The sequence below is a fragment of the Larus michahellis genome, chromosome 2, assembly GCF_964199755.1.
Source record: "Larus michahellis chromosome 2, bLarMic1.1, whole genome shotgun sequence".
NCBI classification, from domain to species: domain Eukaryota; kingdom Metazoa; phylum Chordata; class Aves; order Charadriiformes; family Laridae; genus Larus; species Larus michahellis.
The window spans coordinates 75,059,330-75,078,139 of record NC_133897.1 but is presented as its reverse complement, the minus strand read 5'-3'; the positions used below and the strand labels follow the sequence as shown (position 1 = coordinate 75,078,139).

The window sequence follows — 18,810 nt, the reverse complement described above, 5'->3', positions numbered from 1 at the left end:
AATAAACTTTGCTGAATACCTCCAAAAAGAGTCCAAGTAAGATGATCAGCCTCCCAGTGACCCTGTTTAGAGGGAGGGTAAACAAAGTACTGACAAATCTATTGTGTTCCTTCAGGCATCAAAGAGTCTCATGAAGCTTTGGGAGCACCCAAATAGCCCAAACTTAGTTAAAGCATGAACTCTCAACACAAAGTCTTTGGGAAAGGTGCAGCACTCTGGTCACCCATTCCCAGGTTCCTACTCCAACAGTCCCATGAGGCAGGCAATGCTCTTAGTACCATCTGAGTGTTTTTCCCTCAGGTTTCTCTCCCATTTCATGTTCTTTGAGCAATATTCCCCCAACCACCTTCTATGCATGATGCATACAGCTCCAAAAAAAGTCAGACGGAATGAAATACAGCTAAGCAAGGATTTAGAGGAAAGCAGCAAGGAAGGGATTGTGTCCCTCACCAATACGCAGAAGGCAATGATGAGGTTTAGTCCTGCAGTGAAAAAATTCTAAAAACTTCCTCTGAAAATAAAAGAAATCTTAGATCATTATCAGTCACTGGGTAACCTATTTTAAGCCCATCAGAGCCAGTGCGCTGTTCTCATGTTGCTAATTAAAAATGATAGATTCATCAATTAATCTCTCTTCCTGTCCCCTAGTCTTAGTATGAGATTTTTCAAAGGGACAAATGGTAGTTAGGTGCCCACAAGTATCATTTCAGCCCTGAAAACTCATGCCTTTGTCAACATGAACCCAACCCTGTCTCTTTACACTGCAAAATGTAAAAAGAAAACCATAGGAAGCTTTGCCATCCTGAAAAACACAACAGATTCATAATTTGAGAATAATCTTATCCTCTCTACAGTGAGTATCACTACACAAATCCTTCCTGGACTCCAATCTGAACTTGCTTGTTGATAGATGAATAAGCCTCTGTTAAATTTGGCAGAGAGAGATGTCCTAAGCTTAGGCTCTTGATTGAAACTCAATTGCAATACTTACTACGGAGCAGTCAGAGACACTCCACTATTTAGGAAAGAAGCAAGGAAGGCAATCTATTTTTATTCACATTGAAATGGAGACAAAGATAAAGGTCCTGCTGTTAGCTTAGCAAAGTGCCAGTCTCATAAAGCAAGCCAACGAAATGGGTTATCTTTTCCCCTTTCAATATATGTATTGCCGGGCAGTGAAATAGAATTGGGGTGTACAAGGTTAACAAGCCAGCATCATGTTATGAAGCAAGCGATAAAATTGTCTTATAGTTCTTAACTCTGACCTGTTCCAGTGAAAAGCTGCCAAGCAGAATTATGTCATCCTGAACATCTCTCTCAAACTGTTCGATATATGAAGGAATCACTTCATCTTCAAGCTCCCTGTGAAGGTCACGTGCCTTACTGGAGCTGACAGGCATCACGGAGTCCGGAAAATCTTCACTGGCTACATGGGCTGCTTGAAACAAAAGTGGCAGATTATCTCTTAGCAAAAGGGAGTTGATTTCCTGGTTAGTACTTTCTCAGTTAACGTGTTTGGCCCACCAACATTTTAAGACAACAATTCACATCATAAAATGAATAGTAATGAATAACAGCAGTAGAACAACTGCCAGGTTCCAAATGCCGTTATCAGGAAAACTCTCTTCAAGAGCAACACCTGCATACAGGGACAAATTCAGCAGGTGCAGCTTGTTCCTTAAATAATTTTTAAAAGGGGTGCTCTGCATTTCCACCATAACTTTGCTCCCCTGTAAATCTTAAAGGAATTGGGATTTGGAACAACTTTGGCTTTCACTCCTGAGGAAGAGGAGGAATAACTGCAATTGAAAGGGCGTTTTAGGTGGAGCCACTCCAAGCATTTCATCTTCCTCCCGCTCGCCCTGGAGGATCACATTCCTCCCCCAGGTGTGTGTGCACAACTCCTGCCTAATTAACTGGGTCCAGTTCTGCTCTCACCCACATCTTTCCCCTGATTTCACTGCAGTGAGATATGCAGAAACAAAGAGTACATGCTGCATATAAATAAAAATAAATCCCATTCATGAAGTCAAACTTAAAGAGAAGCTGTGTCGTTTTTTCAGTCTAATTCATCATGCTATGTAAAAAAATATGTCTTTTCATTGTTATCTGCTACAGTACTAATACTAGTTTGTGTCACAAATAATAAAGACGACTATTTTTACTCATTTCTCCACATTAGGGTCACTAAGAAATCACAGATATCAGGTTGTCCACATCTGACTTTATCTTTCTTGCTTCATATTTCTGTGTGTAAGTGCATGTTTTTGTAGTTCTCTGTGCCTTTCTCTGCAAGAAAATGCCATATCTAGTTATTTGTTTTTCTCTTTGTCCATCCTAAGACATGAAAGCAGTTAGAAGATATTTTTTTTTCTCACTCCCCTTTGAAGTCTGTCATTCGCTAATGAAGACCAGGAAAGGAAAGATAAAACTAAGGCTATTAAATTTTTCAGTTTTGCTCACTACTCGTTGTTTAATGACTTTAATTGTTGAGCCTCCCGAGTACTTAAATCGCCTCGGTGCCACCAACACACAGGAAATAGGGTGGGTTTTTTATTTAATTACAACAGGATATAATTCAAAATCACGTTGGGGGAAGTGTGCAGTAGATATAAACAACCCAAACAATTTACCTTAGGGTAGACAATCTCTTCACGTAGCATCTTACAAGCCTAATGAAAAGTGATTTGACCTACAACTATTAACTGCAAAAACAAAACAATATTTGCATTTAAATTTATTCTAACATTAAGGGTTTGGCTAGGAGAGAGAAAATCCAGGAAGCGCTGGAAAAGGAAACATTGCCAACAGCAGAAGACGCAGCTTGTCCCTCTCGACGCCGTGTTGTACACAACGGGCCATATGCTCAGCTGGTATAAATCAGCTGCTTTACTGCTTTCACAGGAGCAGAGCAAGCTTATGTTCTGGGAAGACTGTACATTCCTATCTCAGGATACACTGGGTGTAGAGAGACAGCCCTTATATATCGAAAAAGGAATAAAAACATTCCTTTCACAAAAATGACCATGCAGTGATTCATCAAAACATCCTTTCTCTTTTTTGTGTTTATTAGTTTTGTGAGGAATCGCATCGAATGAACTCAGTTTGGTGGAAGACGCTGAACTTATTAACACACAGTTTTTGGGAAAAGAGCAAAATAAGAGAGAAAACATTTTCGCCTTTTCGGGGGAAATAACTGCTACAAATACAGAGATAAATTACATTTCAGATTTGAAAAATATTTGATGAAAAGATACATATGTTCATTTAAGCACATTTGGAAAAACTGTTCATTTGCCTAAGCTGGAGACAGGGAGAGAAGAGGGTTGTTCAGCTGGTTTATTCCTTCTACGCTGGCTTTGCAAAGAGACCTCTGAAACTCGGTCACCATCAGGTTGCTCCTTGTCTGAACTGACCCACAGGTTAGAGGCTTGAGCTGCTGCCCTGCAGCAACGCTTGACCAAAACAAAGCCTCCACCTCCTTGCTGAACTTAAGTAGCCCCGGTGTTAAAAATCTTACTGCTTCATACACACGTGACGAAGTGGCTGAAAATTTACGAGGAAATTCATTGATAGATTGATAAACTAATTAAAAACTGGCTGCTTCAAGTTGTTAGCATCTGCGTCAAACTTTTCATTGCCTTGGCTGTACTTAACCCTGCAAGTCATGCTTGCCACGTAGTTTAAATCACTTCTCCTTAGTACAGGTTGTATTTGTAGACGCTGTGGTGTAATTAAAAAAATCTCTCCAGTATTAGCTTGGCTGCTTGTAACTTCATTTGCTCCTGCATTTGTCCATCAGATTGCAGTGATTTATATACTTAGATGAGAATTTAAAGGGTAGGTTCACCAGCAGACTACACCTCAGCATGGGTTTGAATGTATAAAGCAGCTATAAACTCCACATGGTAAATGCATTTTGGCTGCCTGGTTCTAGAAGACTCTGTGTATAATTATAGCTAAAATAGTACATCGCCAAAGGCTCATGCATCAGTTTCAAACAACTATCATGCTGCAAGACACTGCACCTCAATTTTTCAGTTGTTACCAAAGAACAGAAAACAATTATTTTTTTTTGCTATTCACCTAGTACCATTTTAGATGTGCACGGATCACGGTCTTGCATCGTTTGAGAGATTTTATCCCTAGGTGAAAAAATATACAGTCTACCTCTTTCTCTAAAAAAACAAACCACTAATGTTGCCTTTTAAGCTGCCTTATAACATGAACTAATACGTACCACAAGAGTCACCAACAGGTTACTCAGCGACAAAATGCTTTAAATATACAGTTATATGAATTCTGAGCCATGTTCTCTCCTTTCCTTTGGGGATCATCTATTAATTAGGACTGTATGACTACGTGATTTTTCAGCTCAGTGGTCAAATGAAGAAAAGAAGCAGTTCTGTAAGAATGGAACCAAATGAATCCTAGTTTTCTATGGATTTTCTGCAGTCTAATAAGGGTCAAACTCCCATATTAGCTTTTCCCTCAGTGGAGACATTAATAATGCTTGTCTGCTCTGCTCAGCTGCCCACTTCCATAAAACTGGTGGGGAAGTCAGACCTGTGAGACTTGCTTTCTCTTAAAAAAAAAGGGTTTGGAAGTGAACAACAGGTTCAAAAACTGAGAGGGGGAAACACAGACAAGCAGAAATAAATACAGCCCAATATACACATCCAGAGGCGGAGACTGCACAAGCCTCGCTTCCTCAGGAAAATCTTGCTCTTTGCTGGATTTTATTCAACCAAGTCAAGAAAGGTAAAAAATTCAGCTAGGACAAGGCACGACATTCACCCGCAGGACTAGATCTGAGACCCATTATGGCACTTTTAAGAAATAAAAGCACTGAAGCACCGCTCAAGACACAAGACAGCAGCAGGCTGGACTTCAGTATCTGCACCGCTTGTTGCCTTCATGCCTACATGGGGGACTCTGACGTGCTCCTGTAGTGCAAGACACACATGTAATGGATTTGCTTGCCCTTGAAGTGAATCAGTGAGCCAGCAGCTCAGCCACCTCGGCACCCTCAGCGCGAGGTCACCGTCCGCAGAGCACACCACAAACGTTCAAACAGCTTTGGATGGATGAGGGATTTGAACCTGTCTCACACCGCACATAGCCGAACAGTAATAAGAGCATTTTCTCTCTCACGGTGCTTTGGTAAAACTAGTTGGAGAAAAGGACATTTTTAGTTCAAACATACCTGGTGAGTTTAAATTATAAACATTTGAAGAGGTCAGTGAAACCTTATTTCTCTCTAAATATGCTATTTGCTATTATCCTCTGTAAAAAATCTTAACAATATTCATTAATGTTATTTGTAATATAATATAAAGTTTTAAGGCACCTAGCTGAAAAAGAGAATAACCACTGATAGATGGGAAAGGCTTCCTCTTTACTCCCTGGTACCCTTGCTTAGAAGTAGACAAATAGACACTTACCTTTAGCCATAGAAAAAGTAATGGTCAAGTCTGAGTCTGTTGTTCAAGACCCTTCTAGAGCCAAAAGAAAGAGAAACTGCTTCCAGGGCCTCTAATCATCTAAGAGGTGCCCATGCAAAGTGGGTTGAACCACTGCCCCGAAATGCTTCTCTCTCCCTCTCCCACCACTTTGGGGGAGCTCAGAAGATAACATTCCAAAAGCTAATGGAAAGGTTACTAGATCTCACCCTGGGGCAGTCTGTAAAATGACAGCAGGACATTTTCCTTAATCATCATACAGGGTTATTTTGATGATAAAGTTATTGAAGACCATGAAATGTTGTAAATGTTAGATGGGGACTGCAGAAGTACCACAGATAGACACCCCATGTCAAACTTTCCTATAGAAATAATGTTGATTTCACAGCCAAACATATTTTTATTTTAATCTGTGTGGTTGCAGAATAAAAGCCACGATCAACCTGCAGCACTGTTATAATCTCTCAGCAATGTGGAGCTCTAGATTAACATGCAACGGTAGCAGGCTTGCTAATAATTTCTTAAAGGTTTTTGCTTAAACTATCTGCATGAATTTAGCTATGATTGTTGTAGTTTCTTTTCCTTGCATTTAAAATGAGACAAAATAGGTTTCAAAGATGCTACTGATATGACCAGCGCCAGTTCAAGGATTCTGAAACCCTAGGCAAATGAAAACGTTTGCCTCTTCTAAAACAGAGTTGCTCGCAAACTACATAGTCATAAAACACGTTGCAGCTCCTGGAGCTCCAGTGTCATGGGCAACCACCTGCTCTGTCTCTCTGGCACAGTAGGTCCTGGATGTAACCAAAATGGAACACGAAATCTCATACAGATACAAAGAACAGAAAATACCTTTGTACAAAAGACCTCTGCCGAAAGGAAGGGGAAGTAAGTGGGATACACAAAAAACGTGAGGGCGGCCCTGAGCTGGGGCTTGTTCATATGCCACTCCTCCTAGGATGAACCAGAGAGAACAGACGCACCTTGTGGAAAGGCTGTGGTGGTAACAGCCTCATGAATCAAGTGGGTACGAAATAACACACGTACAAATAAGTGAAGCCAAAGGCTGCTGGCTTGAAGTGAAGAAATCTCTTCTCTTACATGTTGTTGTTTTGCTGTAGGTGGAACATCAATTTGGTATTTCTAGAAAATCACAGAAATAATTTTCTTCCCTCCCTGCCAGTGTAAATCCTTACGTAGATAACCTCAAACACTGCCTGACATAACCAATGGATCTGACAAATGGCCCACCAATTTATGAGCTTAAATAAGGATTTAGATTTTTAGCTTTAAGCATATAAGTAATGACATTTCCAGTCTTCATTTCTATGGGTGGAATTCAACATGCAATGAAGCAGCCTAGAGAAAGCATGCCACTTAAGTTACACTTAAAACCACATAAACATGACTCAAAACAAAAACATTTGGGGAAAAAGATCTTAGAGGCTTGCATTAAAGCCAACGTCCCTTTTGCTTCTAAGTTCAAGGGGATGGATTACCCACTCTCCTCCCCATATCCAGACTCAAAAGAGTTTTGTTTTTCTTTATGCAAATGATTTTGCTCTTTACCTTGGAAGTCCAGCATCTTGTTTTCTTCATCCAGAACCTTCATGAGTTTATCATACAGGATTTGCTCATCAAATTTCACAGGATCTTAAAAAAAAAAACAAAAACAAACAGTGAAATATTTACTGTTTCTTCCAGTAGCATTTCAGGAAACACTACTTTAAACTATACAGACAGACATTCAAATACAAAAGTTAAGAAACCATTTGACACTTTCAAATAGTTTTCACAGTTGTGGTGGGTTGGCCCTGGCTGGACACCAGGTGCCCACCAAGCCTCTTTATCACTCCCTCTCCTCAGCTGCACAGGGGAGAGAAACTATAATGAAAGGCTCATCAGTTGAGGTAAGGATAGGGAAAGATCGCTGACCAATTACCATCACAGGCAAAACGGACTAAGCTTGGAGGAATTCATTTTATTTATTGCCAATTAGAAGTCAGAGTAGGGTAATGAGAAAAAAAATCCCAAATCTTAAAACATCTTTCCCCCCACCCCTCCCTTCTCCCCTAGCTCAACTTCACTCCCGATTTTCTCTAACTCCTCCCCCCGAGCAGCACATGCTGATGGGGAATGGGGGTTGTGGCCTGTTCATCACACATTGTCTTTGCCTCTCCTTCCTCCTCACACTCTTGCCCTGCTCCAGCATAGTGTCCCTCCCACGGGAGACAGTCCTCCACAAATTTCTCCAACGCGGGTCCTTCCCACAGGCTGCAATTCTTCACAAATCGCTCCAGCATAGGTCCCTTCCATGGGGTGCAGTCCTTCAGGAGCAGACTGCTCCCGTGTGGGTCCCCTGTGGGGTCACAAGTCCTGCCAATAAACCTGCTCCAGCCTGGTCCAGCACGGGCTCCCCATGGGGTCACAGCCTCCTTCGGGCACCTACCCGCTCTGGTGTGGGGTCCTCCATTGCCTGCAGGTGGATATCTGCTCCACCATGGACCTCCATGGGCTGCAGGGGGGCAGCCAGTCTCACCATGGTCTTCACCACCGGCTCCAGGGGAATCTGTGCTCCGGCGCCTGGAGCACCTCCTCCCCCTCCTTCTTCACTGACCTGGGTGTCTGCAGAGTTGTTTCTCTCACATATTCTCACTGTTTTTTCCCCTTCTTAAATATGTTATCACAGAGGCATTACCACCATCACTGATGGGCTCGGCTTTGGTCAGCTTTAGGTCCATCTTGGAGCCGTCTGGCATCAGCTCTATCAGACACAGGGGAAGCTTCTGACACCTTCTCACAGAAGCCAGCCCTGTAGCCCCCCCCACTACCAAAACCTTGCCACGCAAACTCAATACATTAGTGCTAGTTTCATAGCAGAGGTGACTATCATTTTCTTCTGAGTTATGAAAGAGCATTTAAAATAAAAAGTACATAATCATATACTTTTAAAGGGCTAGCAATATTATACCTTGATCTGCACTGAAACTGGTTTACTAATTCTGCTAAATAGATTAGTCGAAATGATTATCTATATTCAAACTGCCAGATGAATTCTGTTTGACTCTTAATAAAAAAAAAAAAAATCAAAGTACCTAATTTGTTTTCTAATGTTATTTTGGATCTTCATTAGAAATTTTACCTTGCTGTCTATAATTCTAACACATTATCTACATTACAGCATACTATGAATTTTGATCTATCGGCTGGTCAGTCATTCGAATTCCCAGTAACATCTGCAGGTTTTTAAAAAGAGCAAGAGTCACACAGACATACATGTGCCTTTTTCCATGAGACCTAAAAATCACTTCAGGTGTCTATATTCAAGGGAGAAATGACCAGTTGAGACTATTTTCTCTTCAGGTCTCCCAGACTTCTCTAAGTTATCAGTGAAGACAGGCAGGTAGAAGACCAAAGAAATGCATACAAAATAGGTGGATTGAAGTACAGCTACAAGGGACCTTGGGTGGTTTTTTTTAAGTGTTTGATAGAATCTCAAAGAATAGATTATCTTTACCGTGACATTTCAGAGCCAAGTTTTTCAGTTACACACAGCATTCAAAGAGGGAGGCTTCTACAAACCTTTTCTGCAAGTACAGAATCTTTTCTATTTTTTTTAGCACGTAACATTGAAATGTTCCCTTGGCAGGGAGCAGGAGTGGAGGAGGGGAAGCAAATCCATAGTGGGGTGTTGTTTGTTCTCAGGGCATTATCAACTCAGACAAATTTCCAGAACAAATTTAATTTGTCAAATATAGAAACGATAATTGCTAATATCTTCATTTTCACAGAATAACCCATTAAAGAATCCCATACGATGAACACATTAAAATGATATTTAACTTTGCGTAATAGAGTTAGTGGCTGAAGATTTGCTTTCACCATCTATTCTCTTTGGGCATTGAGCCTGACTTGGCTAAGTCATAAGAAGAGCGTAACTTTAAAGTGTGCACTGATTTCTTCATCTTGTTCTGCTTTCATCTCTTGTTAGTGACCAGCTGCTGGACAGAAGGAGAAGGTAAACGAATATGGTTTCCCATCAGAGGATTGACCATGCAGGACCAGACCTCAGTTCTGTCTGTCCTTTATAACTCCTTCCACTACACACAAATGTAGTTCCATTTATTTAACGCTTCTGCAAGGAAAAGGAAACCAGACAGACAACAAGCCTGGTTTGTGAGTATCACTGAATTAGACTGGTTGAGGTGGGAAGGTACCTCTGAAGGTCATCTGGTCCAGCCCCGCTGCTCAAGATGGCCTATCTAGAGCCAAGTTGCCCAGGATTATGTCTAGACAGCTTTTGAATATCTCCAAGGTGGGAGGCTTGCTCTTGGCAGAGGTGTTGGTAAATAGAGACTTATAACTGGTCTGCAGATATCGACATAACCAATCTCAGGCCAGTACCATTGCTAACGGACCTTTAATAAACAAGTGTTACCTCAACCTTTGAGTGACATTTTCACTGCGGAGAAAAAGGAGGAACACCAAAGGACAACTGTTCACAAGTGAATCTCAGGTCTAGCCCGATCTGCAAGTACCTAAAACCACTTCTCCACTCCCACCCCTGTAAACAGATGGACTTTTTCAGACCTTTCATCTGTTTCAGATTTTTGTAAAAAATAAAAAAACCAACAACAAACAAGAAAACCCACCAAAAAACCAATTAAGGTTAAGTGTGTACCACTCAGCCTCCTCAACACAGGCTAGGGAATATTTTGTGGGCAAGAGAACATTTTCTCACAAGGAAAAGTGTATTTCCACATGTCCCTTATGTCACCACTCTATCCGTACACGTTTTTAGGCACACACGCACAGACACAGAAATCTAATCTGCTTTTCATTCTGTGGTTACGAAGCAGATCGTGACTCGTGATACCTATTCACAAGATGAACCAAGGCAGTACCTACAGAAATAAAATCTTTCATTTAAAATCTCCAAGCCAAAAGTTGTCTTCCGAGGTATTACGTTGCTGTTCTATACAACGAATGGGGAAATTATAGGGGTTAGATGTAATTTACCCTTGATATACCTTGATCTTTTTCACCAGTATGCAGAAATTCAAGTTACTGATGTGCATCAGAGCCTGTTTTTCTCAGTCACATGAGTTTTTGCCTCAAAATTTTAAACCTCCATATCTACTCAAAGTTTCTCATGAATGTCAGAAGTGACCTACTTTGAGACCCTTTATAGCAAATTGTTTTTAGATTTGACTGCAACAGTGTGTCTAGAGAGGGTCTGCAGTACAAATAAGTGCAAGGTTTAAAAGAGCGAAGGGCTAGGACAGCAGCACCGGAGAACTGGCTCTTGCGTGCTATCAGGTTGTTTGCGCCTTAACAACAGGAGCTGGGCCAAAGCACTCAGTGCACAGCTAAGCACTTCATTACCATGATGACATTCTTTCTTAGCTCCACACAAATTCAGGCAGGCCCATTTCCCACCCTTTTTTATCTAAACGCCATGACATGGAAGGAGAATTTCCTCCGCTTGCAGTGAAAGACAATACCTCCTGGTTCATCTCTCTCATACCCATGCAGAAATTCAGTTCTCCCAGCTCTGCAGAGTTACACCCTGCCCACTCCTCACTGTTGTCCACAGAGGGCAAAGCTAAACGCCTCAGCTAAACTGACAAAAAGAAAACCAAAAAAGCCTCGTCACATGTGGGGAACTTTTACAGACTCTGGGGTTTCTTTCAGTTAGGCAAACACACGTTCAGCTCAGTAACAAAATTGCTCTCCAAGAGGGATTTTGGGAGCAGGGTTGCAAACAAGCTACAGCTTAGTACTTAGTTCGGGACTAACTTCATTAATTAAAGAGAACACGACGTAGACAATGTTCTCAGACCACATTTCATTTTGCTACGGTAGAGGAGTGAATACAGCACAGCCTCACTTTTACCCATCCATTAACTCACTGTCCTTGATCAAAGACTATGCATGCTGCCTATCGTGTTCAGAGCGGGTAAGGCTTATAATTTAAATTGTAAACCTCAATATTTAAATAGAACTGCATACGTGATCTTTGTCACCTCATTTTCATGAATGGAAAGGAATATTCTGACACCAAAATTACATACTTAATTCTGCCTCACCTTCTTCACTGACCTCCATCCCACACTGCCTTGGGTTTATTTCCTCATCCATCAACGGGTCAAAGTAATTTCTGCTGTATTCATTTCCTGTGGAAAGCACATGAAGTAAGGGTCAGCGATTATTAGAAGCACATGAACGAAAATGTTAATTTTGAAATCGACACCAGCAAGCAAAGGGGCATTTTTTGCTACTCTATAAGCTTAATTTTTTTAACAACTCCTCTAAGCCTACTAGTACTGCAATTATCATCTTGTGAAAGGTCAGAAAAGGTAATTCTAGAAACAAGTGCACTTTATGTTACTTTTGCTCAGGAACTAATGAGAAGAATTCTCAAATTTAGATGATGGAAAGATAAGAAAAATTTAAAAAATCCAGCATCCCTAACATAAGCCAAATTATTCTTGAAACACATTTTACAAGTGAATTACCCATGCTGCAGAGGAATTTGTGTTTCACAGCTGACCCCTCCAATTTCAACAGTTTTAAATTTCACCACTGAGGTTTCAACGTCTGGTGCATCTTTAATACTGTATTCAACCAGAGAAGTGTTTAATTACAGAGGAGATACTAGAATACTGCCTCATTAATCTGAACAGCAATTATATTCAGTTGGGCTAGGTAACTAATCCAAGATTTTGATGGGATAAAACCACTCATTTTAGCACTTTCCATTTCAACGGCTAGTTTTATCTGCTCTTTAGAAACTAATCAAGTTTACCAAAAAAAGTAATTTGTTAGACTTATCAAGGAATAATGCAGCATATAACTGCCTAGAGCAAATCCCAGTAAAAGCCAGAATTTTCTTTACACAAGGGGGGAAGGAGGCCTCTTTCCTCAAAACGTGTCCTTCCTTCAGCAAAAGCGCTACACTCTATTAAAACCATCCTTACATTCATTGGATTTGCAAATATAGTAAATTATTACTAAAAAGAGCAAAAGTAAAATAATTAAGTCCGTAACAAATTTTAAAACTGCTTGAATAGACACAGATCTATATCCTGGAAAATACAAAAGCACTAAATGGACGAGGGGGTTAATTCATCCAAGATACACTATAGTAGTCTACAGTGTATTTGTTTTAGGATCAAAAATAATCCAAGCAGCACCTCCTTTTCAGAGACTAAATGAAACTTTGATATGAAACTAGGTTTAATTTATATTTCTGGACCGGCACATTTTGACTGTCAGTCTCTGTTCCTTCAATGTAGTAAGTACAAGAACTGAAAATTTGCTTTACCTTGAGGTCTCAATAAAGAAAAAATAAATGAGTTTCATTTTTGTTACTTTATCTGTCAACAACTACTAGGCTGGTATGAATCTTGGCAGTATGTAATCAAAGTCTTATGTACTGCAATAACAGAGCCATTCTACCTTATTCACTGTAATTGTTTTTCTCTAGCACAAAGCACCGTGATGTTATGTGAACACCCCTTCACACGTTGGTAAAATAATTCACCCATGTGCTAAAAAAGAAAATGATGATGCATCTCTTTATTCAATTACTTCATAGCAGTAAATGTAAATTGCTGGAAAGTATGTTGCAACCATACAAGCAATACTCAAGCTAGTGCATAAGCTAGTGCATTGCTAGTGTACAGTCTTAATATCACAACAGCTTTTATTGAATTTTAATACCCTGTGTTCTTTATCCTATGGGTCTGGTGTGAAAGTCTGAGGAGTAGACTGTTAGGCAACTCTTCTGGACAGAATAATTGGCATTTAAGAGGAAGTGTCATATTATATTTGAGTCTGCGAGGCATGGAAACCATTATTCCAAAAAGAAATATGTTGACAAATACCATTAAACAGCTTGCTCTTTGGTCCTCTAAAAAAGAACCACTATAACCCTTCTTTGAGAAATAGGAGATATTTCACCCAGAGCTTTGGCTCTGTCAGAACCACACACTGCTGGAGACAGAAAGTTATGCAGAATTAAAAAGAGCCATGTTTGATTTCTCCAGAACAACATGTGTAGGTAGAATGAGTGGTAAACACCAGAATCACCTCCTTATGCTGATTTTATACATAACAAGGCATTTTAAACTGCAGAACTCTACAGAATACTTGCAGTGAGGCTTTTCTAAAGAGTCAAAATCACTGCAAACCTTAGATCGCTGCTCTTAGGTTTTTTTGGTGGGGTTTTTGATCTCCCTCCCCCCTCAGCTCAACATTCCCCGAGAATTGGTGTGACCAGGAGGTCTAGGCTCTGGGCAGATCCTAAGATTTTGGGGGGGCTGGGGGAGGTTGCTTTAGTTTTAAAACACAAAATTATCAATTTTATTCGACATAACATACTGCCCAAGGCACTTTGCTAATAACATTTTGTGAGCATGTGAATGGATTACTAATCATTTCACATTTGCTTTTGGAAATATTTGAAAGTGTATAACATGTAAATTAACAGTCCACTAAGGAATTCACATCGCTCTGCTCCGTGGTATAAACACAGTAAAGTAAATGTTAATACAGAGCTTGCTTGCAGGTATTTTGAACAGCAGCGTATAGCTTGGTGCTTTCAGACAGCAAGTTTCTTTGAATATCTGCTCCTGTAAAGAGCTGGCCAACTTTGGAAACTTAGGTCTTTGCTTTGATCCAGAGGTTCACTCAAACCATTAACTCAATTTGAAACTCTATTCACCCTTCAAAATTGTGTCGTTTCACGTGGAAAAAACAACAGATAATTCAGGAAATAGAATGGAAGAGCAAAACCCCAAATTATCTATAAATTCAAATAAAAACTGAAAGAAGGGTGTTGGCACAACAGTGACCAGGTGGGAATTTATACAGTTTAATTAAAGCATGAGGAGTTGCTAATAAAATTAGCATAATCCTTGGATGCAGCCCATGGGACTGCACACGTATTACTAGGACTGGATGAAACTCTAAGATGGCTTTTAAGCTAAGACGTCTGTAGTCAATTATACAGTCCTGAGCATAACACAGAAATGGCATGACTAAGCTGCATTTCTACAAGGTCCGCTACTCCACAAAGAGATCAGATAGCCCGTATCAATATCACATCAAGGGTACAGCAAGGAATTCGGATAACAGGCAATTATTCCATTGTCCTTCATATTCTACTATTGATCTAGGGTTTTAGTTTAACGAAAGAATAGACAGAGCTCTGTTGGATTTGTTGTCTCCTGACCGATGTAACAATGAGGGAATTAATAACAGCCAGGTGACTGACTACTAAAAAGCTTGAATAAGCATTTACTGGTGCTTGTTTTCAGAGTCGTGCTGGGTCTTAGGGATAAAACCAAAAAATTTGGCATGAGCTGGCCTTCATTATAAGACAGGATGCACAGTATGGTCAGAGCAAACTTGCCTTATTAAGTAATAGCTACCCCTTTTCAGGCAGTAGAGTAGTCAACATGTGTCTCTACCAATGACTTGGTAGAACATTTCTGGGCATTGCTAAGGCAACTCATAAGAACCTTTTGCATAAGATAGAATAAGACGGGCATCTTGGAAAGATGAAATTCCAGTCTAGGACAGCATTTTGACCCAAAGTAGCTTTGAAACAGTGATGCAGCCAGCAATGGAAAAGAGTAGTCCTTCTTTCCACACAGCTCTCCCAAAGCACTGATTTCAGCAGCAATTCCTGTTAGTGAACATCATGGTAAATACTGTCTCCATTCAACAGAATTGAACTTGTTTCCCTAGGGATACTTTTCATTTTACTTTGCAGATACGGCCCTTTGGGCTGCCAAAATGTAAGGTTGTGTGCTAGGACACTTCCTTGTTTCTTCATGAGAAAAGTATGCAACTGAAAAAGCCAGAGTGGTTTCCTGGGGTCAGACCTGAATCCCCTCTAAGATAGGTGCCCACCTCAACATGGCCAGCAAGAACTAAGACTTGGGATCAGGAGGAAGGGGAGAGAAGGGTCCCACCTCCTGCATTTCCAACTCCTCCTCTTGTTCATCCTTCCTCAAGACATGGCAGGTCTTGCGACTAGCACTCCCACACACCATTTTCATGGTTTGGTATCTACATTGACAAAGCCTGGTATCTGCAAATTGCTTCATTGTACATACAGGCCTTTGCATCTAATCTACACTACTGGAAAAAAGCTATAAAGAATTATAAAAAATTCAGTCAAACCAACTACAGCATAAGAGAGGAGAAAGCAGCCTACCCCCTTAAAAAAACCCCTCACATAATGCAGAAAGTGCAGAAAAATAAAAATCATCCACCAAAACTGTGTAAACAGTGAGTTCATGGACAGTAAGAAACTAACTGGATTTCCAGTGAATTTATATGTTCTTATTTGATTTAAACAATAATTTAAAACTGGAAAATAATTTAGGAAAGTTTGAAACTTTCACATGGAAATATTTTGAGGCCTTATTACAAAATTTTGTGTTACTAGATTTACTCATATCTAAATGTTATGAAGATATTAAAAATAAAACTAGTTTTGAAGAACATACTGAATTAATATGTAATCCACAAAACAACGTTAAGTCTCAGTTCTCATTTCAGCAAGAAAAAAAATAGTGATTATGAGTTAACCAGAAGTTATACTTTTAGTTTGGATCTTTAATTGTCATTACTGAACCATGATATCTGTTACATTGACCTCAGCTCGTGGCCATTACAAATGCCTTTAATTAAATTTATATAGGCTTATCTAGGTTACATACAGAATGCCCTAATTAAGGTATATTATCATTCTTTTAGATTTACATCTAACATCATCTATAAGTATAGTTAAATATTGCCTATATTATTTTAGATGTAGATCTAAAATAAGATTCCTTAGTATGAAGTTATTCCAGATTATCACCAAATACATGGGGGGGGTAGAGTGTTTTGCATCGAGCTTCAAATTTTCAAGAGTACTAGGCAGAATTCAATGAAAAATTAGGTGTTAATGGCATCCTCAAATTGAAGAGCATTAAGGAAGTGACCGGACAGTAGATTATATCTTGAAAATATAGCTAGTTAAATACTACCATCAACAGGTGACTTCTTAATGTTAAAGAGGTTTTAAAGGTATCGTATGTCATTTTCCTTATCCTCAGCGGAGAGGGTAGGTAAATAAGTAAACCACATAACTGTGTCTTATGTTTATATTACAAGCCTTGAATAAACTCACTTGTCAGCTTTGACAGGACACCGGCAAAAGGGCCGTTCGTGAGCCTGAGAAGTGCAGACCATGCTGTGCCTTCCCCGACACTTGAAGAATGCCGCACCACACTCACGGCACCCTTTTTCACCCCCCACCCCCGAACTCCACTCCTGGAAGACTTACCGCATTTGCTGCTGTTTAAGCAAAGGTATGGTATGGGAATTTTTTATTTTTTTTTTTTCTTACTTCCCCTGCAGGCAACGGAGGCACTGTGCCAAGGGACGCCAGTGCAAGACCTGCTGCTTTTCCTGGGGAAACACTGTTGGTCGAAGGCGTGAGAAAAAGATTTACTGATGATGATGATGGAGTTGATTTAGGAACACTATTAGATAACGTGACACATGTCAATGGGAAAAATAAATACCGAGAGCTCCTAGGCTGGCAGGCTCGGCAGGTCCCACACTATTCCATGTAAGGGAACTTGCTGAATTTTGAGGGTCCGACAGCACTATTTTGAAGCAAACGATTTCGAAGTGTAATAAATTAGCCTTAAAAATGTATATTCAGTCACGTTCTGAAAGAGTATTTCCCAATTATAAAATGCATCCATTCTTCACAATTCTTCTCTCCCTACCTTTCACAAATTCAATTTTAGCACATTACTTAGATGAGTGGTACAGTATCCCTGTTGCTGAAATTGCATGCAATGGATCACGTTTTGCACACTACATTACACCTTGTGCCGTTCTGCTGATTTCAATTGGATTACACATTGTGTAATTCAACGCAAAATTACTTCCAATGACAACCCTTTTTATTCCTATGCATACATGGTGATCCATCATGCCCTGCATAACGGGTTTGGCATTTCCATTTCAAGTCCCTGTTGGAATCAGAAAGCATGGAACCACATACACGGAACCTGAATTATTAGATATAAACTTTGCCATTGTTTAAGAAAAAAGGGGTAGGGTTTAGATTCATATTTCTAGTCCCATCCTTTATGCAAATCATTTCGTCCAACACAAATAGTCCATGTTGCAAGCTCCTATTTCCTTCACATGCAGCACAAACACGAGTTTCCAGCAGATGCCTGCTTTTTTGTGCTTACTGTCTCTCCAGTGGGTAACTAGAACCTCTTTGGAATTAAATTACATTCTTTTCAGAAAGCTTCAGCCTCCAGTTCTCTGTAAACAGACTGAATTTGATGCGCTTGCCGATACTTTTATCATGAAATTGTTATCCCATGTGGTTCCTTCAAGAAAGCCCTTTTTTTGTCCACGTATTCCCAGGTCAAGGTCCTCAACCCAGTTACATGCTTGAGTGAGAAAGGGCTTATATTGCCCTGCCACAGCTGAAATACCTTTGGCAGTAACCACTCCATAAGCAAAGTTTTCTCTCTACTTTAGCTTTTGATAAGGAGCAGAACTACTCTGTTTTACAGTGGGATTTTCCCCATAGGAAGCACGCACCACTGTGTTAGATACATCCAACCTAGCTCTGCAGCTAGGATGTGGTGCAGCAGAACACCACATAGAGACACTAATTTGCTCCCAGAAGCAGTATAGCCATGTTAATGCCATGCTGTACCCAGGCTAATTAGAAGAATAGTTTCTGATCTTCAATCGAAAGAGTTTTCCCTCCTTGGTTCCCCCCCCCCCTTTTTTTTCCCCCCTCAAATATTGTTAATCTCTGTGGGCAAATTTATTGGAGCATGATATGAGATGTTAACAGCGCCTGTTGCAGATAAAATGGTAGAATTAATTAGAGCTTTTGATTTTAGGAGATAATCTGGTTTTGAAAAAAAGATTTGTGTATTGGGGATGATAGAGGAAAAAAATGAATGCTTCTTGTCATCTGGAGAGAATTTCAACTTGAGTCATCAACATTTAGGGTCAGACTGCCTCTAGCCTTTGTACAAGTGTGTAGGCTACAGGAGAACACAATTAGCCTTTCTTTCATCTTCCACGCAAAATCAACAGATCATCACAGTCTCCAAAGGTGTCCATGCAACCACCAGGTGCAAGGCAGACCCCATAGCGGGAGGATGCTCAAAAAGCCCCAGTGCCTGGATTCTGCAGCTCACATGCATGGTCGACACCCCAGAAAGATCACAGTCTAATTTGTTCTGACACATATTCCCTCTGCATGTTGAGGCTGGAAATTTTACGTGTCTCATAGAAA

At 40.2% G+C, this 18,810-nt stretch overlaps 1 protein-coding gene across 1 annotated transcript in view; it reads right to left on the bottom strand.

Moving 5' to 3' along the window:
• Positions 1-18,810, bottom strand: part of LOC141739188 (orofacial cleft 1 candidate gene 1 protein homolog) — a 46,930-nt gene that overhangs the window by 15,993 nt on the left and 12,127 nt on the right. The window contains exons 5-7 of the mRNA XM_074575978.1: positions 11,552-11,638; positions 7,032-7,115; positions 1,266-1,435 (exon numbers count right to left, since the gene is read on the bottom strand). Of these exons, the coding sequence (XP_074432079.1) occupies positions 1,266-1,435; positions 7,032-7,115; positions 11,552-11,638 (341 nt within the window). The remainder of the gene's footprint in view (positions 1-1,265; positions 1,436-7,031; positions 7,116-11,551; positions 11,639-18,810) is intronic.